This window comes from Fukomys damarensis, unplaced genomic scaffold (genome assembly GCF_012274545.1).
Source record: "Fukomys damarensis isolate Sample0158 unplaced genomic scaffold, DMR_v1.0_HiC HiC_scaffold_25, whole genome shotgun sequence".
Lineage (NCBI taxonomy): Eukaryota > Metazoa > Chordata > Mammalia > Rodentia > Bathyergidae > Fukomys > Fukomys damarensis.
In genome coordinates, this window is record NW_022900937.1 from 32,263,169 (window position 1) to 32,290,185 (window position 27,017).

At 53.3% G+C, this 27,017-nt stretch overlaps 1 protein-coding gene across 4 annotated transcripts; it reads right to left on the bottom strand.

The window, feature by feature from the left end:
* Positions 1-93: 93 nt before the first annotated feature.
* On the bottom strand, positions 94-27,017 carry Grhl1 (grainyhead like transcription factor 1). 4 transcript variants are annotated; one of them, XM_033756153.1, is made up of 16 exons: positions 26,717-27,017; positions 23,768-23,838; positions 20,813-21,203; positions 19,628-19,704; positions 17,814-17,970; positions 17,368-17,479; positions 16,382-16,476; positions 8,354-8,512; positions 7,611-7,689; positions 5,933-6,072; positions 5,493-5,530; positions 4,767-4,858; positions 4,558-4,643; positions 3,375-3,439; positions 2,791-2,947; positions 94-160 (listed from the first exon to the last, which is right to left on the bottom strand). In XM_033756153.1, the coding sequence occupies exons 1-15, from the start codon at positions 26,780-26,782 to the stop codon at positions 2,833-2,835; spliced, it is 1,743 nt and encodes a 580-aa protein (XP_033612044.1). In that variant the 5' UTR covers positions 26,783-27,017; the 3' UTR covers positions 94-160; positions 2,791-2,832. The 4 variants fall into 4 exon arrangements, with proteins under 4 accessions (XP_033612044.1, XP_033612043.1, XP_033612042.1 ...); XM_033756152.1 differs by having other exon boundaries at positions 104-163; XM_033756151.1 differs by lacking the exon at positions 94-160 and having other exon boundaries at positions 2,225-2,947.

Consider the following 27,017-nt stretch of genomic DNA (forward strand, 5'->3'; position numbering starts at 1 on the left):
CCAGCTTTCCTCTGGATTTTTTAAAAACATTTTTGAGATAAGTTCTCACTATGTAATTCATGCTGGCCTTCGATGTGCTGCAGTTCTCCTGCCTCAGCCTCCCGTGTGCTGGCATTACAGGTGTGTGCCACCAGGCCTGGCTTCCTGCGGGTCTTCAGAGCTGCTGAGAACACAGGCGGAGAGGCGTCAACCAGAGGCACCCAGGGTGGAATCCAGCACCCAGAGGGGAACGGGAGGCTGGCTCCTCCCTCTCCGCTCTGCCCAAACCCTGGACAGTATCCCAGGACTGGCGTCACACCCAGGTGTCACTTGAGGGGATTCCTGAGGCACCGCCAGTCCCCACCCCCATGTCCCTGCCCACCGCTGCCACCACTGGTACCAGCACAGCATTGTCATGAAACATTCTAGTGTGACCAGCACCCACCCTCAAACTCCTGGGTCTCTTAGAGAGAAGACAGTGTGATCCCAGCATTCTGGGAGGCTGAGGCAGGAGGATAGCAAGTTTGAGTCCAGCCTGGGCAAGCCAGTGACTTAGTGAGAGCCTGACTCAAAATAAAAGATAAGTCTGGGGAGGAAGCTGAGTGTGAAGGGCTGGTTTCAGGAGAGGAAGGAAGGAAGGAAAAAGAAGAGAAAGGAAGAGTGGTGTCCCTCGCTGGTCCCCACCCCGGTTTCACCCACCACCACCTGAGGTGGCTCGGAACGCCAGGCCTGGGACTCTCGGCATTCAGGGTGAAGCTCCGCTTGCTTGTCCCGAGGCCTGGTGGTGGCAAGGTGGCAGGATGGGCACGGGAGTCAGCGGCTTCTGGGGTGCTGACGGTGGCCTCTGCTCCAACCTGCTCTCCAGGGCCTCTGCAGGGAATGGCGGGGCCCTGGTGCCAGCGCAGTGCAGAGGGGCAGCACGCACTTGAAGTAGGGCAAAGGGTTGCTGATTCCAACTGGGGCTGGTGGCCGCCTGCCAGCTGGGCTGGACACCCGAGGACAGCCCTGCCTGGCCACTGGTTACCGGGACAGCTGTGGGACCCGCAGCCGTACTGGGAGTCAGTGTGTGGGGACCAGGCTGTGGGTAGAGAGCCAGAGCACAGGGCCTGGCTGGACAGGGACCTTGCTCAGGAGAGGGACAGGAGAGGCGCTTTTCTCCCTCTGCCTGCTGGGCCTGTCCCTGTCCTGAATTTGGTTAAGTATCCAAAAGGTGTGCAGCGCTCCTTTATTTAACAACTATGTGAAGCTGGGTGCGGTGATGCACATCTGTAATCCCAGCACTGGGGAGGCCGAGGCAGGAAGATCGCCATGAGTTCAAAGCCAGCCTGAAGTACATAGTGAAATGGTCTCAAAAACAAACAAACAAACATACAAACAAAGATAATTATTTTGATCTTTTGGACACCCGTAAGGAAAACTTAACATGATGAAAGTAATCTAATATATATGAAGAAATAAGAAAATGCTAATATAAGCAGATGGATTTCATTGCTAATATGCTTTTTTTGGTATTTTTTGAGTCAGGGTTTCATTATGCAGTTCAGGCTGGCCTTGAACTATGTAACCCAGGCTGGCCTCAAACTCACGGCAATCCTCCTGCCTCAGTCTCCCAAGTGCTGGGATTACAGGTGTGCGTCACTACATCCCGGCCACTGCTAATATTTTAAGGTCTCAATTTTGTTTCACCGACTGACCAAAAACTGCTAAATTTCAACTGAATAAAGGGAAATGACATCTTATGAAATAGACATATAAAATTTAATCCCTTTGGTTTAAAACACATCTTCAATGACACAAAAACAACAAGACAAAATCAGCTTCATAAAACAAAATATAAAATATGACCCGTGTCCCAAGATATCTTAGAAAGCTGGCGATTTAGTTCACATATTTCATTAGAATATTTTTAACCTAAAAATGCAATCATCAGTGCTACTCAGATGACCTATTCTAGTTGCTCCCTGAACCTCGATACCCGTGATTTTATTTCCTTAGTGTTTCTATCATAAAATTACATTTGAAGGATTTTTATATATTTAAACATGTGTACAAAACATTGCCCTGGCACAGTGACATAGATTCAGAAATTCACAAATGCTTCCCAGACCTGTAAACCTTCCAGATGATCAAACTTCAGAGGTTCTGAAACATGATAAAAATCATTTCTTTCCTTTGCTTTGGTGTTTTTGGAGACAGGATCTGGCTATGTAGTCCAGACTGACCTGGAACTCACTATGTAGCTCAGGCTGGCCTTGAACTCCCAGGGATCCTCCTGCCTCGGCCTACAAGTGCTGGGATTTAGGCTCAAACCATTTCTCAGAATAGGAAGAGGAGAGGAGGAGGAGGTCCATTCTGAGTTCAGGGCCGGGTTCACAATCATTGCCGGCGTGTGTGGGACCGCTGCTTGCTCTGCGCGGGACAGGACTCCTGTGGCCGCCAGCATGAGACGTGGGGGCGTGGTGTCTGTCCGCTCTGGGGGGACGGCGGCTCCCACGGCTGGGTCTCCCTGCGCTTGCTCGAGCCCCACTGCGTACGCGTGTGGCCCGCGGGTATATATTAGATATCTGTCAGCTGCTTATGTACACATCTCCACGCGGGCCTTCACGGCGCTATTGCACTGATTTACAACGCAGCTGCACCTCCACCTGGTCTGATTGGCGCCCCACAGGGCCGACAGCCCTGCCCATGGCCAGCACACTGGGCCCAGGGTGGCGATGCGGGCTGCGCTGCCTCCCGTCCTCTGCAGACGGCCCCCGGCTGGTTCAAAGCATCTGTCTCTAGGGCAAGGAAGGATCCCCCCCCGGGGGTCACCTGGGTCTGCAGGGCGGTGAACCCGGGGCTGCAGGCTGGGCCCTAGATCTCCGTGAGCGTGAGCTTGTACAACCCCCCGGCCTCCTCCGTCTGCAGCTGGAAGGTGTCCTCGTTGGAGTAATGCTTGACGATGTTGTCATCCATGTTCACCAGGATGCTGGGGAGGACACCCAGTGAGTCCCTCTGCACCACCGCCGCTTCATAAACCCGGGGAACACGGGGCAGGGCACTGCCTGGACTGAGGTGATGGTTAAAGGAAGGGAAGAGCCCAGCGTCCTGCTGGTGCACGCCAGCGATCCCAGCACTGGAGGCCAAGGAGGCTGAGGCAGGAGGATCACTGCGAGACTGAGGCCAGCAGGGCTACATAGTGAGTTCAAGGCCACAGCGAGACCCTCTGTCTCAAAAAATCAAAAAGAAAGATAAAAGAGTATCCAGAGATAGTCGTCAAAGGTAGGTCAGTTTTAAGTAAATAGTTTAATAAGGAAAAGGGAGTGGCAGCGTTAGGGTGTAGGAGCTGCGATCCACAGCCACCGTGTTACAACTCGCCCCGGAGGACGCGGGGCCCCTCCCCACTCACCGCTTACCCTTTTTTGCATTTCTTGAATATTTTCCCAATCTTGTCATGGGGGATGTCATACTTGTCTGAGATCTAAGACAGCGGAAAAAATACTAATTACAAAACACTGCTCAAACCCGAGGACGCACACGCACACCCAACGTGGTGCTTTTCTGAGACACACATGGAGACAGAAGCAGCACAGGCTGTGTCCCTGGGGTGTGTGTGAGACCTACCCCAAGAGCAGGCTCGGTGCTGCCCCCCAATTTACACACAAGTGTGTAAGCCAGCTTCTTGGACAAAAGTTTCAAAGCCAGGGCAAGGTCAGTGAGTTACACAGCCAGAGTTTTTCTTTCTTAATTAACAGTTTTCTTTTCACAGAGTAGTTTTATTTAACAGGGTCTCCCTATAGAGTTCAGGCCTGGAACTCATGGCGATCCTCCTGCCTCATCCTCCTGAGTGCTGGGACTACAGGTGTGCACCACCATGCCTGGCTGAGGTGACTTTCAAAGAAAACAAGATGACTTTTCCCAAGGACAAACAGCTGACTTGGCCAGTCCAGCCCTTTTCTGGGGCTTGATCACTGTGACAACCCTCAAGTCGGGATCCCTTGCGGTGGGCACCTACAGGCCTGTGACAGGTCACAGTGCTGCAGCAATCCCCCACCTTTTCTACTCTTCTCTCCCTGAGATCAAGGCTTTATGTGATTTCTAAGGAAAGGTGGCAGAAGCTGGGAGTGGTGGCGCATGCCTATCACTCCAGCATTCAGAAGGTTGACACAGGAAGGTCTTGAGTTGAAGCCCAGTCTAGGCTACACAGGGAGATCCTGTCTCGAAAACCAACTAACCAGCCGGGCGTGGTGGCGCACACCTGTAATCCCATTACTCCGGAGGCAGAGACAGGAGAATCGCTGTGAGTTCCAGGCCAGCCTGGGCTACACAGTGAGTTCAGGGCCAGCCTGAACTACAAAGCGAGACCCTGTCTCAAAAAACAAAACAGGGGGCCGGACATATAGCTCAGTGGTTCCAGCACCTGCCTCGCAAGCACAAGGATCCAAGTTCGATCCCTGGTACCAAACCAAACCAAACCGGGCCAGAGATTAGCTCAGTGGTGCCGCCGCCTGCCTTTCAAGCTCAAGGACCCATGTTCCCGGTACCAAACCAAACCAACCAACCAGGACCCCAAGGGGACTACACCTAGACCCTACTCACAGCCTCGGTCAAGCCCTTCAGGGACGGGGTGTTGAGCATCAGGGCGTCAAAGACTTCCTCTGCCTCCTTCCGCACATAGAGCAGCACTGGCCAGGCCGAGGGCAGGAGATGCGAAGGGAGGGAAGACACAGGTAAGTCTCAGGCTCCAGGTACAGACGGACCTGCCCCGCCCCGCCCCATGTGCACTGAGGCCCGGCGCTGCACTGTACCTCTCTTTGGTTCTTCCATCCGGGTCAGCTTGGCGGAAGTAGGAGTGGCAAACTCATCTTCTGTCCCATATGGTCCCCGTTTCAGAGTGGACCTGTGGGCCAGGACCCAAAATAAACCATTAGCGACTTTCACCCCAGTGAAGGGCTTCAGTGCTTGGCTCTGGACTTAGTCTCACTACATAGGCCCTGCTGGCCTGGAGCTAGTGGTGACCCTCCTGCCTCAGCCTCCCGAGTGCTAGGGGGACAGGCCTGTGCCACCACACTGGGCTCTGGAAAGGACATCACTGGAACAAGTAGAACACAGGAATGGGGTGAGGCCGGAGGGTGAGGAGAGGTCGACAGTGACATCCGCCCCAGGACATGAGGCTGGGGTTGGCAGCTGATGCCTCAGTGGCCCAGGAAAAAATGAGTTCTTTGGATTGCACTTAATTTTTCTGTAAGTTGGAGATTATTTTCCTTTTTTTTTGGTACCAGGGATCAAATTCGGGACCTTGCGCTCATAAGGCAGGTGGGGGAACCACTGAGCTGAATCCCTGGCCCGGTTGGAGATTATTTTGAAAAAACAAAAAATAAATAAACAAAACCCAAAGCATAGCCTGGAAACTTTGAGGCCAGCCTGGGCTACACAATGAGCTCAAGGCCAGCCTGACTACATACCGAGTCCCTGACTCAAAAATCCAAAGGGAAAAAAAACAAAACCAAACCAAACTAAAACATAAAACTTACCCTTCACCCTCTAATTCTTCAGAGGCAATAGAGAGAACCTAAGGTGAAAACAGATTGCTTTTCAAATATAAGCTCAAAATGTTTCAGACCACAAATATTCCTAATGGGAATGATTCTGAATTGGGCTACTTGAATACCACACCACCACCCCCTTTTCTATTTTTAATTTTAAGTCAGGATCCCAGTAAGTCGCTCAGTTGCCCAGGCGGGGCTCCAGCTTGGGATCCTCCTGCCTCAGCCTCCCAGAGCAATTAGGGCGACAGGCTTGCACCACTGTGGCCAGCAAGGAATCCGTTTTGTCTGTCTGTCTGTCTGTGGTACCAGGGATCGAACTCAGGACCTTGTGCTTTCCAGGCACGGACAGCACCACTGAGCTACACCCCCCACCCCAGGACTCTGCTGTTGCCAGGCCTCGTCACCACCCCAGCGCCAGGACCCACATGCACGCCCCGCTGCAGGTTGGTGAAGTGCACATCGGGGATGAAGAGCACCGGCTGTGTGTCGAGGTCGAGGAAAGGCTTGAACACTGTGACGTCCATGCGCTTGTGGGACGGGAGCAGTGGAACTTTAACGTCAGCAACTGGAAGGGAGGAAGAGGCAGCCGGCGTCAGCACACTGCACAGCGCATTTTCCTCCCAGGCTAAGGAGTCTGAAGTAAAGCATTGTGTGAGGTACAGGTCATGCTGCTACACTAAGGAAGATCACAGCTTCTGTACAAGAATCTGTGGCGCTTCTCATAAAGTCAACCAGATGCCTCACTGAGATCAACAGGAAGAGGGGTCTTTAAACAGTGACACGTGCACACAAGACGGGACACGGGAAATGCCCATTTCATTTAGTTTTTGCCTGAAAGGCCAAAGCTCACTGAGAGAGCACAATTTACAAGTATGAGGTGTGATCAAAAAATACAGGGGACATTAAAAAGGTGTGAGAAGCGTTACAGTAAAAGGCACACTACTACGAATCCCCCTCAGAATCCTCTCCTGGCTTTGCACACCCTCCTCCTATCGTCCTCGCCACTTCCTGCAGCAGCTCTGGGGACCTCTTTCCTGAGGGTCGTCACCAGGTGTGACCACAAATACAGTGATTGCTGCCGCCGAGCGCCATCCAACAGAAAGGCAGGTTTGTGAAAACAAGAGGCTCTGCCAGACAAGGTGGTGCCCACCTGTAATCCCAGCACTCGGGAGGCCGAGGCAGGAGGATCACAGGAGGATCACCATGAGTTCAAGGCCAGCCTGAATTACAGAGGGAGACCCTGTCTCAAAACACAATAATAGCCGGGCGTGGTGGCGCACGCCTGTAATCGCTGAGTTTGAGACCAGCCTGGGCTGCACAGTGAGGTCCAGGTCAGTCTCAACTACACAGTGAGACCCCATCTCAAAACAACAACAACAAAAACCAAAAAACAAATCAAAACAAAACAAAAACACACAATGCTGCGTCCTCATCTACCTTCACCCTATCAGATCTAGCACTGTGCAACTCCCCCAAAGTCACAGTGACCATGAAGGGAGACGTTTTAAATCCATTCAGGACATCAAGGCAGCCAGGACAGCGCAGCCTAAGACCCTCAGGAGAGAGGACTCGGAGGTGCTGCAGAGAGGCCAGGACGCTGGGAGGAGCACACTGGCAGAGAGGAGGGCGTCTGGTGGGCTGGGCAGTTTGTAAGAACTAAATCCTCTGCCTCCCACACCCTCTGACTCACACCTCTCCAGCTCGCAGGCGGAGCTGACGGTGGGCAGGACCAGCGTTCACCTCAGGGGTCACAGGGCCACCCTCCCCGGCCTGGCTGGTGCCCTTGGTAACGGGCCCTGGGCGCCGCTCCCCTGGGGCACCCAGAGGCTGAGCCCAGCACTAGGCAAGCACGTGGCCGTCGGCAGCCGTGTTTGATGACTATGAGTATCAGTCACGCTGCGCAAATGGCTTCCCCGGCGGAACGCGAGCGCCAGCGCTACTGCCGGGAACAGATGACTGTCACTTGGAGTTACGGCCTCCGAGTTCCCCGGGCGCCGCTCTGACTGCAAATCCAGAGCCCCCTGTGTCGCCCTCCTGTGCAGGGGAGGCCACCCGCAGGCACCCCTCACCCCCTCGTCACAGGGAGGGGACGTGGCTACTTACGGTCCCCGGAGCTCGAGGCACACTTGCCTTTTCTTTTGCTTTGCTTTCGCTCCTCATCCCTGATTTTCCGCTCAGCTCCCTGCAGTAAAGGAAATGGGACAGGGTTCTGCGGCCGGATCACCTACCAGGAAGCGTCTTCCTCTCTGGCTCACCACAGCCCTCTCCTCAAAGGGGCTCATTCGCAAGTCACCTCTTGCTCTACGAAACTGGCCACTGGGAACCATGGGGACTTTCTTTTATGTATTCCTTGAACTGGGGATTAAGCCCCAGGGTCTCTGCACTGAGCTACGTCCTTAGCCATTTTTCTTTTTTTTTTAACTTCTGAGACAAAGTCTTGTTGCGTCCCCAGGTAGGGCTTGAACTTGCGATCTTCCTGCCTCAGCCTCTCAGAATGCCAGGATGCCAGGTGTACAGAGCCCAGTAGTTTTGAATCTGAGTTCCACAGCCCGTCCCTTCCTCTGCTCTCACACCCGGGCTCCTCCCCTCCTGCCCAGGCCACCAGACTCTGTGTGTCGCTGCTCACCCCAGGGCGCTGTGCAGGGCACCAGGGAGTGTGCCCACCATGCCCCGAGAGCCGGGGCTGCCACGGCCATCCTGGGCCTGTGCCAGGGAGGAGAACTGAGGTCCATCCTGCTGCTGTCCTGAGGCTGGGGACGCAGCCCACCCAGCGCCGTGCCTTTGTCAAAACAGAGCCCACAGTGATGGAGCCGCTACTAATTCAGCTGTGCAGGCGGTGCCCTCACCTTGTCGCAGAAGACCTTGATCTGGCAGTAGGCGCGGTGCACCGGCTTGTTGCTGCGGTTGTTGTAGCTGTAGGTGTCGATCTGGATGTTGAGCGGCAGCCCCTTGACGCCCTTCTGTGAGGAGAAGTCGGTGCTCAGGCAGTTCACAGAGATGAAGACCTGCGGGAGAAGGCTCGGTGAGCCCCACTTCCAGCCATGGGATCGGGAGCGGCAGGCCGGGCACGCGGGCCCATGCCGTCAGCCCAGCACTTGGGGGGCTGAGGCAGGAGGACTGCACTGAGATCGAGGCTGGGGCTGGGATGGAGCTCAGTGGCAAAGCATCTGCCTCCCAAGCACAAGGTCCTGAGTTCGATCCCCGAACTCAAAAACAAAGAAAACGAAACAGTGAGTTCGAACTCTGTCTCAAGAACACCGGGAGGGACAGGACACTCGGAAGCTCTGTTCACCCCCTTCCAGGGCAGCTCAGCGTCAGGCAGGACAGGCGGCACGGGGCGGCAGTGTCATCATCCACCAGTGCTGCTGCCCTCAGCACAGACCCGGAAGCCCACTGTTTAATGTCGCTTGGGTTCTCAGCTTTCCACGCCCAGGGCAAAGGGAGATGGAAGTGTTGTCAGCTCCAGGCAGGACTGCAGGGTCGCAGAAGAGGACACAGTGACCAGGAGACGCGGCCACACCCTGACGGAAGGGAGCTCTGGAGACGCAGTGGAAACGTCCGGAGGCTGCCGGAAGACGCAGTGCTGGGGGTCCCCATCCCAGAGAAAAAAGACCAGCTGGACTTCTCCGCAAGAGGGCCGGCTCACCAGTCAGCTGCATGCAGCTCTGGGAGGCTGAGGCAGGAGGATTGCAAGGGGGAACTGAGGGACTTAGCAAGGCCCCGTCTCAAGATAAAGAATAAAAAAGGGTGTCGCCTGGTTTCCCAAGTGTGTTGTCTTTTACGGCACTGGAATGGCCACTGACCCACAGGGACAACTCCTGAAGACCAGGTTCCAAAGGCAGAGGGGCTCCTGCACTGACTGGAGAGCACTGATCCGGAATCACCACCCCAGCCCCCACCATCCCCCGGCGCATGTTATCAGAACACTGCCGTCTGCTCAGGACGGTGGGGGCTCAACACACACACTTCCCACTAGTGCTGTGATTGTGAATCTTACAATCTACACCAGTCCCCGCAAAGCTTCTGGGCTTAGAATTCACTCCCGATGCAGGAGCGCCACCTCGTGGACACACATGGAACCACTGTTTAAAGCGCAGCCACCTGCAGCACCAGGCGTCTCCACAGGAAACCCTGTGAAGGAAACATAAACGGGAAGATGAACCCTAACACCATGAGCCCGCGGGGCTGGGGGTTTAGCTCAGTGTTTCCAACGCCTGCCTCGCCAGCACAAGTTCCCAAGTTTGCTTCCCGGTACAAAACAAAAACAAAAACAAAATGACAGCACTTGGCAGCGTGTAAAATGTGAACAGGGTGTCTACCCATCCTCTATGTACTGTTTCTAAGCAGGAAAAGCCCACAATGTCCTGAAAAGCCCTGAAAAGATGAGACCAAAAGGGTGTGCCTGAAATTGCAGGACTTGGGAGGCTGAGGCAGGACGGTTGCTGGGAATTTAAGACCAGCCTGGACTACATATCGAGTAATGGGATGCAGCCCAGTGTATAGACCCTGGGTTCAATCCCCAGTACCACACACAGAGCTCAAATACTCTTACGTGCATTTATATGTAACCCATCAGGTATTAACTTTACAGAGACACAGCCCTGTAAAATAAGAATATATATATATATGTACATATATACATACGTATATATATATATTTTAAGACAGTCTTGCTTTATAGTGCAAGCAGGCCTTGAACTCACTATGTAGCCCAGGCTGCCCTCAAACTTTCAGCCATCCTCCTGCTTCAGCCTCCCAGGAGCTGAGTTTACTGGCCCACACCTCACGTGTGGCTTCTCACAGTTTTAAGACCTAAGGTTGGTTCTGTCTCTGTGTGAAAGGCACTGGGCCAGGCGAGCGCATGTTCAGCCATCCTCACCAGGCAGACAAATACTCCGTAGATGCCATGGCAGAATCAGCACCAGCGATGCTCAGAGGACAGGACAGGGGTGGGATGGGTCACACTGCAGCCCGCCTGTGACACACGCATGTGCAAGCGTGTCAGTGAGCACACACATGGCACTCGGAAGCTCTGCTGGGGAAGGCTGAGAACGGGCTGCACACACAGCTGCCCTCTTCAGAGGACACAGGACCCCTGTGATGGGATTTCGGCCTGGTGCGGTGGAACACGCAGGTCATCACAACACCCAGGAGGCTGAGGCAGGAAGACTGCCGTGACTTCAAGGCCAGCCTGGGCTAAGTAGCAAAAACGATAACCAAAACCACATACAACGGGACTTCCAAAGATGACACGTCCGTGCCTTTGTGTTTCCTTGCTCCGTACTTTGAGGGGAAGTAGGATTTGTTCCAACACGAGGCCACTAATCCCTAAAGATGAGCAGCTGATGTTCCCACCAAAAATTATCAGAGGAAGGAAGGAAAAAAAAAAAAAAAACTAACCACAAAATAAACTGCTGAACACGCCAAAGATGCCCGGCAAGATTCATTTCAAACGTGCATCCCATCTTCCCGGGGACAGCTCCTCATTCTGGGTTAAGAAGTCACGCTTTTAGAACCTTTCTGAAGATTTCATTTTGTTTGAAAATGGGAGGGAGATGAAGAGATGTCCATTATTTGAGCAATGACTTGTAAAACAGGTGTGGTGTGGTGTGGTTTTGTTTGGATAGCAGCATGGATTGAACCCAGAGCCTTCACACTGAGATACATCCCAGCTCGTATTTTGAGGCAGGTTCTTGCTATGTCACCAAGTAGCCTAGGCTGGGCTCAAACTCATGACCCTCCTGCCTCAGCCTCCCAGAGTGCTGGGATACAGGCATGCATCACCGCGCCCGGCTTAGATTATTTTATTCTAAACACAGAAGGCAGAGGAATTGGACCCTAAACTGACATCTAACCGTTTTCCAGGAAGCATCAAGGCAGCCACACAATGCTGTTCAGTTTGCTGCTTCTGGTCCACAAAGAAGAGTGGGACATGAGAGGACCAAGGAAACAGGATGCGCCGGACAGACCTGGTGGCCTGTTCCCTGAGGGCCTGTTTCCAGCAGGCACGATGGAAGCAACTGAAAATCATTTTTTGGCCAGAGATGGTTTGAGACAGGGTCTCACTGTGGAGCCCAGGCTGGCTCCCCAAACATAGGGATCTTCCTGCCTCAGCCTCCTGAGTGCTGCGATGGCAAGTGTATACCACCACGCCTGCCAAGAAAATGCAGCTATCTAAGAAAAACATTTTATTTGATGATTAAATACAGGCGAACCTTTCACTTGTAGCCTCCTGTTGAGTTACACATGGGGTACGGTCTCTAACTCTCCTGGGTTCCAATGTGACCTTGATGTTTCTTACTGCCCTACCTGGTGGCCGGGCCCTGGGATGTTAGAGCCCCTCTTCCAACTAAGCTGTTGCCTCTCTCCCACCTAAATTCACAAGGGCTGCTCTGTGGGGGGAAGAGGAGGAAAAGAAAAGAACAATTCTGTCGTTTAATAAAGCCATGGCCAGGCGTGGCGGTGCACACCTGTTATCCCAGCACTCAGGAGGCTGAGGCAGGAGGATCGCTGTGAGTCAGGGCCAGCCTAGATTATATAGCTAGACCCTGTCTCAGAAAACAAAAAGCCTTCTAGGATTCCCCTAGCACTTCCCCTGGAAGTCCTGAAAGCCTGTTTTTTTCTTTTTTTGGTACTGGGGATCGAACTCAGGACCTTGCACTTGTGAGGCAGGTGGTGGCACCACTGAGCTATATCCCTGGCCCCTGAAAGCCTGGTTCTAAGCTTGCTGGCAACAGGCTTCATACCTGAGACACCTGTCCGCCCTCCAGGCCTGCATGGAGGACAGTGACCTGCTGGGTAAACGAGGGACTGAACGCTTGCATGAATGAAGGCCGAGTCGGGGCAGCTGCTCTGGGACATGCGAGCCAGTTCCTGCCCCAGTGGCTGTGCACCGATTTCCCTGGAAAGAGTGAGAGGCGAGTCTGACTGGTTCCGGCGCTGGCAGCTGTCACCTCTGTGATGACACACAGTGAGCAGGCCCGTGGGGGCCCAGCTGCCTGGGAGTGAACAGGAAAGGCGGCGGCGGCGAAGGACGAAGAGAGCTGGGCTCACGCGGCCCAGGAAGTGCTTCAGGAGGTCGCAAGGATGTGAAATGCACTTCTCATCTCCACTGTCACCGTTCCCAGCCCTGCCTCAGGTCAGGCTCTGGCTAAAGCCACATGTGATTAAGATGACAGCACCCGCGGGACCCAGAAGTCTCCAATCGCCTTGTCCCTTTTGGCACCTGGGGAAAAGCTGACAATGCAGGAAACTGGGGGCGGGGTGACCCCAGGGGCGTGAGCGGATGGTTGCTCTGATCATGAGAGGAGAAAGTAAAGGTCCTGTTACTGCAAGCGGAACTGTTTACGTCGGATTTCCGTTTTGCGCCAAATAAGTCACGGGACTTAGCAGTGGCCACGAGCTCTGCCCAACGTGGCTGTGGCAGTCCGACAGCCGCGGGGCCCTGGGAAATCTGTCTCGCTTTAATTCACCCTTACATTAAAACAACTTAAACACAGAAAAACACCTACGATGTCATCCCCAGCGCGGCATCCATCTGTTCCGCCACAGCAGAAACCCCAGAATTAACTTGCATTGAATTCTCTTCCATGTTGGTCCAAAAAGATGGCTCTGGACAGCTCTACGAAGCTCTTATGATAGAAATCTCCTCACAACGAAATTAAAATGTGAGGTCCACGATGCAGTTTTTTCTCAGCTCAAGTCCAACAAAACTAATTTAAAAACCACCATCTACCTTCTTTCCCTTTCTTTCTTCCCTCCCTCCCTCCCTTCCTTGTCCCAAGCCCATGTTGGCCTTGAACTCATGTCCATCATCCTGCCTCAGCCTCCCCATGCTGGGATGACAGGTGTGCGCCACCACGCTTGGCTTCTAATACATTTGCATGACGTTGAAAACATGACCTGAAGCCAATGGAGTGGGAACAGTTTCAACTAGAAATCCAGATCTGATTCTTCCTGAGTCTAATTACCAGACACTCACAATCCAAGGGCCTCCTGGCCCAGCCAGCACCAGACCCGGTTCTCTTATTCACTAGGAGCCGGGGGCTGCCACTTCCGGCCACCCGGGCAGGCTCCGTTACACTGAAGCCCACGGAGGCATCAGGACCGAGAGGGGTCCCAACTCCGATCTGAGATAATCTCAGGCGGCCAGGCCTCAGGGGGACCATGGCGGGAGGTGACCGAGGTTCCCACCGCCAGATGCCGTCTCCACGGCCCAAAGGACGTCAGTGTGCAGCAAGCATCTGTGCTGCTTCTCAAGCGAGCATCGAGAAAGGAGAAGCTGGGCGTGGTGGGCATGCCTGTCATCTCAGCATCTGGGAGGCTGAGGCAGGAGGATCACTTCATGTCAAGGCCAACCTGGGCTACATACTGAGACACTGTCTCAAAAGAACAAACCAGAGGAACTGGCAGTGAGGGCAGAGAGGGGATGGCGGGTGGAGGGAAGGAGCAGGTCAGGCTCTTCCCACACTCTGCGGGCGTGGCCCTTAGGAAAACAGGGCTGTCAGCAGCTGGCTGTTGCCTCAGCACCGCCCACGCAGTCTTGGTTTCTGCAGGGTGCAGCAGCTGGGGAAAAAGTCACTGAGATAAAAGACCCACAAGGCGGAGGCGGGAAGCCTTGGAGCCAACCTGTGTGCCTCTCATCCCGGCAGGGGCTGGGGACCCTGAGGACTCCTGGTAGGGCGGCGATGTGGCCCCCGTGTCCCAAGTAAGCAGGACGTGTGTGTTGGCGTCTGGAGAGTAGATGCAGGGTGACCCAGGCAACAGCATGTGCTGCCTTCCCCGGGGACACTGAGCTGAGCACAGGGTCTCGGTGCCAGGTGCTCCCACCCTGAGTGTCCCACTGCAGCAGTTACTCTAAGAGCACACGACAGCCACCCCTGTCATAAAACCCAGACCCCAAGGCCAAGGTGGCTTGAAATCTTGCTCAGGAAGCCAGGCTTGGTTGAGCACTCAGGAGGCTGAAGCAGGAAGATCTCTGTGAGTTTGAGGCCAGCCTGGGCTACACAGCAAAACCCTATCTCAACTAAAACCAAAAATCAAAAAGAAAGAAGGAAGCAAAGAAACCCTGCTCCATCCAGGGAGCTTCCACCCCTGGAGCTTGGTCGCTGTCACAGCTTTGATGCTTTGGTGACCACGCAGTGAACCGGCTGAAATGGCAGAGGTAGAGGTTCCACCCAGACAGGGTTCCCAGGAAGGACGCAGGGGAGGAGGAGGAGGTGACAAGGGGTCGGAGAAGGTCCTGCAGAGGGCTCAATGTTTCTCTGGACGGCAGCACAGAGGTCGGATGGGGAATAATGTGCCTGCCCCCACCCCCACAGGAGAACGAACCAGATTCCAGGGCCGGCGCGTGTGGCCGCGGACAGCAGCAGGTGCCGGGAACCTGTCTCACAGGTGCAGGCTCCACACAGACTGCGGCTCCCTGCCAAGGAGGGAGTTCTCGGCCAGGCTCCCGAGCCGGAGGATTGTGAATGCGCCCTATTGTCACCTGCAGAGCCCCACGTCACCAGAATGGATCCTCTGGTTTAGACGCCACAGGACACTGTAAAATGCCTCAAGACGAAGTCCAACAGAACCAGCTTTTAAAAAGGAGAAGCTTGCCGGGCATGGCGGCAAGTGCCTGTCATCCCAACACTCGGGAGGCTGAGGCAGGACTGCTGCAAGTTCGAGGCCAGCCTGAGCCTCGTCTCAAACCCCCCCAATAAATAAATAAAGAAAAGTAACCCTGCTTCCTCGCTTCCTTCTCTATGTAAGCCAGGGTGGATACACTTTGATTTCTTTTTTTTTTTGGATTTTTGAGACAGGGTCTCACTATGTAGTTGAGACTGACCTGGAACTCAGTATGTAGCCTAGGCTGGTCTCGAACTCAGCGATCCTCCTGCCTCAGCCTCCCGAGTGCTGGGATTACAGGCCTGAGCCACCACGCCCGGCACACTTTGGTTTCAAATCCCTGCCTTGGCCTAGCTGCAATCACAAGTCAAGTCGGTGTTGACTCATTTCTCCCCGCCCCCCGCCCCCCCATCACTGGGAATCTCAAGTTGTAAAACAAACCCAACCTGTCCCCGGCTTCACACGGCACGGCCCACACAGCACCACCTTCCTTTGATGGCACTCTGGCATGTCTCAGCACAATGGAATCCCCATAAATGCAGGCGCCGTGTTCAACCCAAACCAATTAAAAATCACTGTCACGATGAGTCCCAAATATTATGCTCAGACAAAACAACGTGCTGTCATTAAACCTGTAAACCCGTGCCCCACAAGCACACACAAGGCGTCCTGGATTCGCGTCGCCGCCCGCCTCCTCCCAGATGCGCTCTTGGGTGCGCCAGCGGTGGCCCAGAGGGGATAGGGACAGAGCCTGGCTGCAGCAAGTGGCCTGAGCCAAGTTCTCCCATGATCCTTCTCGGTGATGTGAGCCTTTCTGGGACCTGCAACACCGCGGTCAGGGCCAGGGCCGGGGCCACGGCTCACAGCGCACAGACAGGATGAAAAGTAATAGCCACCCTACTGAAGCTCGCTGATTTATTTATTTTTATTTTAGTTTTTTGAGACAGGGCCTCACTGTGAAGTTCAGGCTGGCCTTGAACACACTCAGCAACCCTCCTGCCTCAGCCTCCTGAGTGCTGGATCACAGGCATGCGTCATCACACTTGGCTCAAAGCCCATTCACTCCACTGAGATGCTGGCACCGGGGCCTGACCCACAGCCCCGGGCCAGGAGCCTTGTCCCGCAGCACTGGGGAAAGGTCCCTGGGGAGGCAGTGTCCCCCTGCTCTGCCCACCTGACCTGGCCCTCAGATCCGGCCCTGGACCATGGTCTGCAGCCGGGCGGTAGCCACCTGTGGGGTGGAAATGTGTGTGCCTGGTCCCTACCTTGGCCTCGTCGTTGATGTCCCAGGTGAAGGAGATGGCGTTGTAGGCGATCTCCTCGATGTTGCTGATGGTGTTGAAGCTCTCCTTGTAGTCAGCTGGTGGGGAGTGGAGAGGGCGCCGTGAGGTCACGTCTGCCTGGAGCCACGGCGGCTCACAGTGGATGCACACGTTCCCACTCTACCACCCCAGGGCCCTGAAACGTCGAAGGCTTCTTTGGGTGGAAAGAAGTTCAAAAAAGTGAACTGCGGTAAAGAGGCAGCTTAGATATATTTAGTTCAATCTCACTGGGTCAAAATCAGGACATTTAGGACTAGCTGTAGTGGTGCACGCCTGGAATCCCAGCACTTGGGAGGCTGAGGCAGGAGGATCGCCACCAGTCTGAGGCCAGCCTGGGCTACATAGTGAGTTCAACACTAGCCTGGAATATACAATGAGGTTCTATCTCAAAAAACCAAAAGAAAAAAAAAATCAGGAAAATTAGGTCTAAAAAGGTTATTTAGAGGGTTGGGGTTTCTTTGAGACAAAGTTTCCCTATGTAGTTCAGGCTGGCCTTGAACACTCTGTGTAGCTCACACTTGCCTCAAATCTGCTGTGATCCTCCTGCCTCAGGCTCCTGAGTGCTAGGATTCCAGGTGTGCGCCACCACACACAGCCAGCAACTCTTAAAAAAGCTGTTACCCCTTAAAACCTGTGCGGACTGGGCCGGGTGTCAGAGTACTTCCCTAGCACGTGCGAGGCCCCCGGCCACCTCCAGCACGGCCAAAAAGACAGCGACAACACAAACCCGATGTTCTCCCGGCCCCGGAAACACCTGGGACCGCTGCCGGGCACAGGCCCCATTCCATGAAGCCCAGGACGGGCTTTGGAAGGGACCAGTGGCTGGCAGAGGAGTCAGGTGCTTTCGGCAGGAAGCTGACCGCTGCCAAAAACAACTGGGTTTAGAAAGCCGGCGCCTGTGCCCGGGGACCCAGCAGCCCTGTCCTTACCGATGTCAATGCACCTTTGTTTTGCAGTGTGCTGCCGTGAGTGCCAGTACTTCCAGTGCCTCAGCTGATCCTCCCTGCTCTTGTCCTCGGCGAAAACCACCATGATCACACTCTGCGGACAGAAAGACGTGGGGGTGAGCAGCTGCCGCCAAACTCTACAGCTGGATTCTATAGCTCAGGCTTAGAAGCGCACTCCGAGCGGTCCCTCAGAGCTGCTTCAACTCAGAAACACAGAGGTGTCTCTGGTGTTTTCAGACAGGGTCTCGCTACACCGTCCAGGTTGGCCTTGAACTCACTATGGAGCCCAGGATGGCCTTGAACCTGGAGAGATCCTCCTGCCTCAGCCTCCCGAGTGCTGGAATGACGGGCATGCTCCAAGGCACCCAGCAGGACCCGGGGACACCTGACAAGCTTTTCCAGAGAACAGAACGAGGCGCAGGACTTACTCGGACTTTGCTGATGGGGTGGTGGATGCCTTCAGAGCTGCTCACCTCCTTCAAGGTGACAGGGTAGAACTGGCCTTTGTTTAGGTACGTCATGGTGCTGTCCCCTGGCTTCTGCCGCAGCGATTTGGAAGCTTCGAGGGTGTACTCGAAGTTGTTCCTACAGGACAAGAGGTCGCAGATCTTGAACCTGGGATCCTGAAAAGTCCCCGTGTGGGCGCCCAACTGGGACGAGTACCCAAATGGGACATCCACCAAGTTCCTCAGACTCTAAGTGGCACGTGTTCCCTTCACGGGGTGAAGACTGCGAGCACCAAGCCACCAGACACCCGAGTCTCATACGGGGCCACAGCTTCTACGCTACAATTCTGGAGACTGAGGCTGTGAGGGGATCAGCAGGTGACAAGGCCCATGACAGGGACCTCACAGGACACACCGCCAGTGTGGGATTTCTCCAGCAAAAGTGACAGAAAGGCAGCTGGAAGCCCTGCATTGAACCAGATTTGAGCTGAGCATGGAATCCCAGCACTTGAGAGGCTGAGGCAGGAGGACTGCTCTAAGTGTGAAGCCAGCCTGGGCTATATGCTGAACTGCTTTGGTCCTCTATTCCCTATGCCTTCCACTGCCACGCAGACACCCCTTTTATAACCTCCCTGCACCAGAGGGCAGCAGGTTACCTCTATGCTTGTGGATAAAGCTCTTCTGATCAGTCTGTATGAGCAGGCTAGAATGAGGTGCACAAGAGCAACTGCTACTGCTTCTCTCTTTTTTCTAGACAGGGTCTCAATATGCAGTTCAGGCTGACCTCGAACTTGTGGTGATGCTCCTGCCTCGGCCTCCGAGTGCTGGGGTTATAGTGTACGCCACAACGCTTGACCCCAGTAAGCAGTTCTATCAACACAGCTGCACTGTGTGTTATACATCCTGCAGGGCCAACTACACTGACGGCCGATCTGGGCGCTCACAAAGCCCTCCGCTTTTACTCGGACTTGGTAGAGAAAAGGGGTGCTGGCCCCATCCCAAGCCTTAAAGGCATCTGAGGCGCTAGGGAAAGTCTCAGTTTCCAGAAAATCCTAGAGAACCTTTCTCTACTGCAAACCTAATATAGGTCAGAGCAGACGCACACAAGAAAGGATAAACTGGAAAGTCCCAGGCTCCTAAAAAACCTGAAATGCCTTTTTTGGGATTTTTTGGTACTGGGGATCGAACTCGGGTCTTTGCACCTGTGAGGCAGGTGGCAGGAACCACTGAGCTAAATCTCTGGCTCCTGAAATTCTTCATGCATGTTCCCAGTAACTGGACGACACTCCTTTCTCCAGAGAGGGTTATAACTTTGGGATGCTAAAATGAAGCTTTCAGGGCTGGGGATTTAGCTCAGTGGTTCCGCTGCCTGCCTCTCAAGTGCAAGCTCCTGAGTTCAATCCCCGGTACAAATAAATAAATAAATAAATAGATAAACAAACAAACAAATAAAGGTTAATCAGAAGTAAGGGCCTTTGTCTGCTCGCTGTTACCCAATTCTCACGTAAGCATCCACACTAGGAAGACAAGAGGCCTCGCCCTCAGGTCTAATCCCATCTCTCCTTTCAACTCTACCCATCTACAACCCAGAGAGAAGCCGAGGAAGAAGAGGCACCAACACCAGAGGATGAAGAAACTGGAGAGACTTCGAGGAGCCCAGAACCCACGAGCCCAGGCCAGGCAGCGGTCAGGTGAGGAGAAAGCGCCACCCAAAGCCACCTCGATTTGTGAGCGACAAAAAAGGAAGAGATGAGATGCACTGCGAACGAACCGTCAAAGGAAAAGGCAACTATTACCCAGAAACACTGTCAAACACATAGTCCTCTGAGTTCATGCCAGGCATCCGCAGGCTGAGATCCGAGGGGAAGAAAACCTGAAACAGCAACGTGATAAGCCATAACCCTTCAACATCGGCAGTTACTCAGGCCAGGCTCTGCCACGGCGAAGAGTGCGGCTTTTGGCAACTTGCTACCCTTTCAATGTCCATCTCAAAAGCAAACTTTTGAATGTGTAACAAGTGCAAATTTAAAAAACAGAAAACTATAAGCTGGGTATGGTGGCACATGCTTGTCATCCCAGCACTTGGGAGGCTGAAGCAGGAGGATCGCCAAGGGTTGGAGGATAGCCTGGACTCCTAGGGAGTTGAGGCCAGCCCGAACTACACAGCGAAACCGTCTATTAAAAAAAAAATCATAAAAAGAAAATGTCTACTTTTATACACCACTCAAGAAAATTAAGACAGTCGTGCAGGGGATCTACAAAATGCCTGGGATTTCTTAGCCCTTTTCTGTCTTTCCCGCCTATCCCAATTCTGTTCCAACTCCAGATTATGCAAACAAAACGTCACGAAGGCGGGGCGGGGAGTTCTTCGAGGATGGAAAGTCCGATCCACTTGCTCCAGAAATGACAGGCTCCACCCACTAACCCCACCCACGCACACAGAAGCCGCTGCCTCCCCACGCAGCGCACTAAGAATGGTTCAGACGCCACGAGCCCCTCACCTTTACAGGGGTGAGAAGTGCGTGACCATAAACCCTTGGAAGCAGTGCGAGGGATCTGTAAACGTCCCAGGCCACACCTGCGGCCTCCCTCTGTCCCCTGCGGTGCCTTCAGCCAGGCGGACGCACTAAAGGCCAGCTAGGAGCTCACCTGGGCCGGGTCAAAAGCTGCACACAGAACCTGTGGACTCATCTGGGCTCAGGGGAGCCTCACACACGGCCCTCTCCTTCTGGAGCGACTCACTTAGCTGAAACCCTAGTTAATGAGCGGCTGGTAAGATTAGCCATGTGCCTCTCATAATAATGTCTGGATTTATAGGTTTAGCTTACAAGTTATACCCAAGGGCCTTTTCTCTTAAGGAAGAAAAATCTTTTCTTCCTACTCCATCCATTTCGGGCTGGGTTTCAGGCTTACGTAACAAGGGAAAGGTGGAACCCAATACTCAGACAAACACAGCAGTCTGGGCGTCTGCTTTCCCGTACCTCCTGCACGCCCTCCTTGAAGGGCTCGGAGAAAGTGGAGTCCGGGGTGCGCCGCTGGGCGCTGGGGGGCTGAGCCCCGGAGCCGAACTGCTCGGCGCTGAGGTTCCGGTCGAAGACCACCACCCGCTCGGGGGGCTCCGGGTGGTACACGGCGGGGGGCAGCCCCACCGCGAAGCCGTGCGGCGGCATCTCGGTCTTGATGGAGTGGGTGGGCATGGTCGCTATGGAGACGGTGACGGTGGTGTCAGGCGCCGGGAGGTGGCCGCGCTTGTCGGTGCCCAGCGGGTTGCCGTGGGGGAGCACGATGTTAAAGGGCACGTTCTTCAGGACCTGCACCCTGTTTTCCCCGGCGGAAATCAGGGACTGCTCTGCCACGTTCGGGAGACTGTTTCTGTAAAAACGGCAAAACAAAATGACGTCTGCACGCTGGACGTTCAGATAATGCTTTGCGAAGCCTTTTCAACTCTTGTGCTGTGGACTGGATCTTGGGTTGTGCGCAAGCCACGCCCCAGCCCCCAGGATTCGGGTCGCACAATGCACATCTATTCGTCGCCAGAGATGGAGAAAGACTTCAGTCACTGTGCAAGCACCTCCCACAGCACAAAGGGAACTTTCAGCAGAAACACTGAGCATTCTCAGCTCTCCTCTTATAGCTCTATTTTTCCCATAACCCTAAAATTCTCATTTTACTCGAAGCCTGAAACTACATACTTAATCTTAAAATTGGGTGGGGTTAAAGTGCTAGTGCTAAAAAGTCAACTGGGTGGCGTAAGCCTATGATCCTGGACTCAGGAGGCTGAGGCAGGAGGTTTGCCGTGAGTTTGAGGCCAGCCTGGGCTACAAAGTGAGATCCTGCCTAAAAGCACCAAAACAAGTGGATCAATAAATAAAATGCTCTAGGGTCAGACTACCTCGGTGCAAGTTCTGTCACCTTGAGCAAGTTCTGTCAGCCCTCTGCACCCAGTCCTCACCAGGTACCAAGGCACAGCAGTGTCCGTCCTCTCCCCGAGCCTGAGGGTGAGCACGGCAGTGGCACTGACATGTGACCCCATGCCTGGCACCCCTTGAAATCTCACAGGCTGAAAACTTTAAGGGAAGAAGCAGGTTGGTAATCTTGTACATTTCAATAAAGTCATTCAAATCCTGAACCATCCATTCACACCCAGGAATGGAGCTGAACGCAAGCCAGCCAGGGTTGATGGCGCACAGCCCTAACCCCAGCATTTCAGGGGGCTGAACGGGAGTGCAAGTTTGAGCCCAGCCTAGGCAATTTAATGACTTAGCAAGACCCTGCCTCAACATCAAAAAGGGTTTGGGGATACAGCTCAGTGTGAAGGCCCTGAATTCAGTCCGTCATGGAAGAAACAAGAAAGGAAAGAAAGAGAAAGGAAGGGGGGAGGAGAAAGGAAAGGAGGGAGGACGGAAGGAAAAGAAAAGACCGGAGGGAGGAAGGAGGGAGGGCGAGGGATGGGGATTCAGTTCAGTGCCTGCCTTGCACCCACAAAGTCCTGAGTTCAATCCCAGGTACTGAAGGAAGGAAAGGGAAAGGAAGAGAAGAAAGAAGAAGGAAGCCAGGCGTGGAGGCGCACGTCTGTCATCCCAGCACTGGGGAGGCTGAGGCAGGAGGATCGCTGAGTTCGAGACCAGCCTGGGCTACAGAGCGAGTTCCAGGTCAGTCTCAACTACACAGTGAGACCCTGTCTCAAAAAATTTTTTTTTTAATTAAAAGAAAAAGAAGGAAAAAGAAAAGGAGGGAAAGAAAGAAGGAGAAAGCTATTCTGGAAAGTTTTTCACGAAGGCTCTGTGCTCTGGTGAAAATTCAGACAGACTGCAATAATAAAGCGAGTTGGCGCTTGCTTTAAGATCGTCCAGCAAAAACAAAATCCAGCGAAGAGGAAGGACGGCTGGGGAGAAGCCAGATTCACAAGGGCTGGCACTGTCGTGGGTACGTGTGGCTCAAGCGACCCATCCCCTTCATGGCGTGAGAAAATACCCACGAAGAAGGTAAAAACTATGGCTACGAATAAGCCCTTCCCAAACGACAGCTTCGAAGATTAAAAGAGCAATGTGGGAAATATTTATGAAGCAAAAAAAAAGCACAGGAAAGCCGCACATCCTTCCTGGGGCCGAAGGAGAACTACACACGAGCATGTGCAAGACAGGACAGTAAGTGGACAATCGTCATGAGTGGGATTCTGAGTGATCACCCACTTTAAATATGCTTCCCTACCTAGAAACAGGCCCAGTTGAAGGGGATTTTTAGAGAAATTTTCAAGCTGGGCGTGGTGGCGCACACCTGTCATCCTAGCAGTCAGGAGGCTGAGGCAGAAGGATCGCCATGAGTTCAAGACCAGCCTGGGCCCCACAGTGGGCTCAAGGCCAGTGTGAACTACACAGTGAGACCCTGTTTCAAAACAAAAACAAAAAATAAAAAAACCAGAGTTTGAAGACCAATTCACTGTACTGTTTTACTCAATTATCTGAGTTATTTATTGTTTTGAAAAAACACCCCTCAATTGCCAACTCCCTCAGAGCACCTCTGAGCAAACTCCTCACTGAAGTTACCCCCGTAGATGTCCCTCTGGAGGAGCAGAGTTAAGGCTTTTTCTAAAAAACGCAACTCTGCCTCAAGAAAAGTCACTTTTTGGAGCAGCTGAGGCAAACCAGTACTGAGGCCTCAATGTAGACACAAGGACTCCAAGTGACCCATCGCTTCCCTTTGAGTTCGCTCACGTAGACCCCGTCCCGCTTTTGCACTTTGTTCTCTTTTGTATTTTTGAGACAGGGTCTCACTATGAAGCCCGGCTGGCCTTGAAGGCGAAGCGATCCTCCTGCCTCATCCTCCCAAGTGCTGGTACGGCAGGCATGCACCACCACGCCGAGTTTTACATTCCTGTTTTCTTTTTGGGGAAACGCGGGCTGTGTGTGCCGTTCCATGCTGCGATCCAACATTACCTTTTGCTGTGATCTGGCTCGGGGTGCTCGACCTCTGGCTTCGCTGTTGACGACCTCCTCTCTCGAGGGACCTTAGATGTGAGCACAGGGGAAGATTCAGTCCTCACCCGTGGGGATGATCCAGTCCCCCAGATCCAGGTGTGCATGCGCGTCAGGCACAGCGTACACTGGTCTCCACGGTGACGGGGCAAAAGCCCTGCCCTTGCTCAGAAAAACTCAGAGCACCAAGGACGGACTTCTCACTGGACTGCGGCTTCCAGATCCTACAATAAACCTGCTTTCACCCCCGTCTACACATCCCAACACAGACGGAGCAAATAAGATACAACGTTCTGACTTCGGCCCACCCCGCTATGCTGGACCTCTCAGGGCGGACAGGAAGCCCAGGACTCAGGGGGACCATTTCCTCCAGGAACAGCTGCGGGCACCTTGGGGTTCGTGTGCCCTAACCCAAGTCTTAACTCACTTTCTTTATTTCTTTTTCTTCTTTTTTTTTTTTTCTGCCCCCACAGTACTGGGGATTGAACCCAGAGCTTTCACATGCCGTTGCAGCCCCAGCCCTTTTCTATTTTTTATTCTGAGACAGGGTTTTCATAAGGTTAAGTTGCCCAGGCTGGGCTTAAATTGCAATCTTACATATTTCACTATACAAAACCAAATAAAGTAACTTTACACTTAATGGCAAGAAGCCTAACAAGCCTGTAAAATCGTCACCCTTAAAGCATCAGTGTCTTCAGTACTTAGGAAGCTGAGACAGGACAGCCGCCATGAGTTCAAAGCCAGCCTCGACTACATAGCGAGATCCTGTCTCAACCCCACCCCCCAAAAAAGGGCCGGGGATTTAGCTCAGTAGTTCTACCACCTGCCTTGCAAGAACAAGGTCTGGATTTCAAACCCTGGTACAAAAAACAAAAAACCAAAAATCATCACCCTTAATGGACCGACATGAGGATTTATGTCCTCTTGAAACGTAAAATACAAAAAGGAAAGGGCCAGGGATTTAGCTCAGTGGTTCTGCCACCTGCCTCAAAAGCACAAGTTCCCAAGTCCAAAAAGATGTAAAATACATATTTACTTTTAAGACAATTTAATTCTTTGGGGATTTGCGGGGGGACAGGGTCTTACTATGTATTTCAGATTGGCTTTAAACTTACTCTGTAGCCCACACTGGCCTCAAATTCATAGCAACCTCATGCCTCAGTTTCCAAGTGCTGTGTGCCCCACCTCACTGGCTCAAGACAATTCATTTAAAACCCATACACACACTACTACGGTAACTAATGGTATTCATTGGTCCTTCTGGCACAAAATTGTTGGTTTCCCCCATTTTCATAAGCTTCAGTTAGAAATATACAAAAAAGAACAACAAATGTATAAGTTCCTAATCAACATCTTAGATTTTTACACTGATCCAGTCAATGGAACTAGCCATGAGGTCACATATATAATCGCCTGCCAAGGAGCCATGCCTGGCCTCCCTTCCCAGTTATTATGAGAGCTTCTGTTCAAACTCAAAGGGGAAAAAATCCAAGTGCACGCCCCGAGACAGTGCGAACTGGACACGCGGCCACACTCCCGGAAATCACCGAGGAGCCCTTAGTTCCCACCCTCCTCTCAGTAATCCGATTATCTCCTCTGCTTTGTCTTCCTGCTTCTCTTCTGAGAGAGAGAGAGAGAGAGAGAGAGAGAGAGAGAGAGAGAGAGAGAGCGCCAGAAGGGAACCGAAGGCCGAGACTGGAGACCTGGGGCTCTTGGTAAAGGTATTCAGGAGGCCGTTATCCCGTTATCTTAAATGCTCAGTAGGTCGGAAAGAATTCAAAGCGAAAAAATGAACAGTCACACGCGTCCACAAGGAGACTACGCTAGGAAGCACGCGAGAGCCTCAAGTTCCTGTCTTATGGGCAGTGACAGCGTGTCATCATACACAGCGGCAAGAAGACAGGTCACACAAAAAAACTGCGCTTCTCCTGTACTCCACCTACATCTTTAACTGGAACCTAAACTTTTTTTGTTGCTTTTTGAGATAAGGTCTCACTGTGTAGCCCAGGCCAGCCTTGGACTCACGGTGACCCTCCTGCCTCAGCCTCCAGAGTGCAGGGATGACAGGCATGCGCCACCACGCCCGGTATAACCTAAACTCTTATCAGCCATCCCCAAATATCTGCTATTGGCCTAAGGGAATGCAGAAGCCAGGGTGTGACCCAGGGGACAGTCTGGCCAGAACCAGGACAGGGCAAAAACCCAGCTACACATGCTGTAGTTGCGAGACCTGAGAGAGAGGAGTGACACGTGCCAGTGACACGGCAGGCACCACACAGTCAGCAGTCGGCGGCAGCTCTATTACTACTGGGACAATAAGGAAGACGGTGAGACAAATCAGGGTGCCCTGCACATATTCCTGCAGACTGAGCTTCTAGTTCGTTAAGACCAATGCACAGCTGGGTGTGGTAGTGCACACCTGTCATTCCAGTAGTCAGGAGGCTGAGGCAGGAAAATCTCCACAAGTTGGAGGCCGTCCTGAACTACACAGCAAGACCTTGTCTCAAACCTCCTCCCTCAAAAAAAAGAACTAATGCAATTCTCTAATAGCAGGCCAAAAGAACCAGGCAACAAAATATATCCTGATGTAGCACTGTCAGGTCCCAGGTTTAGGAATATGTGATTTTTCAAGGTTCATCAATCGGCAAATCAAGGCCCTGTGACAACAGTCACAGAAAGGGCTCTGTGTACAGGGCAGGGCGGGTCCCATCTTGGGCACGGAGAGCACCGTGGTCCATGGAAGTGCGAGCCGGTGACACAGCTGCCATCCTCTCTGATGTCCGGGACAGCTGGCCACTCACTGGCCTGCACAGCAACCCTTTGGTTCTCTGATCCCACAAGTTCACCTTTGAAGCCCATGAGTCAAAGTGCTCATTAAACTATTAACAGCGGCTGCGGAAGCCAGCGCACCTTGTAGTAGTCATAAAGCAGCCCCAGCGCCGCCGCGCTGTCCTCGTCCCCGTTGATGCTCATCATGGCTTTGGTGGCAGCAGTGAGCGGGTTTTCCAGGAACGACTTCCAGGCCTCGTCCTCGCTGGTGTAGGGGCGCCGCTGCGGGTACAGCGCTTCATTCTGGAGGACCAGCACTGGCCTCTTGCTGCAGGGAAATTAAGGAAACACCAGGCTAGAGCTGGGTGTGAGGGTGCACGCCTGTCATCCCAGCACTCGGGAGGCTGAGGCGGGAGGACTGCTCGCTAGGAGTTGGAGGTCA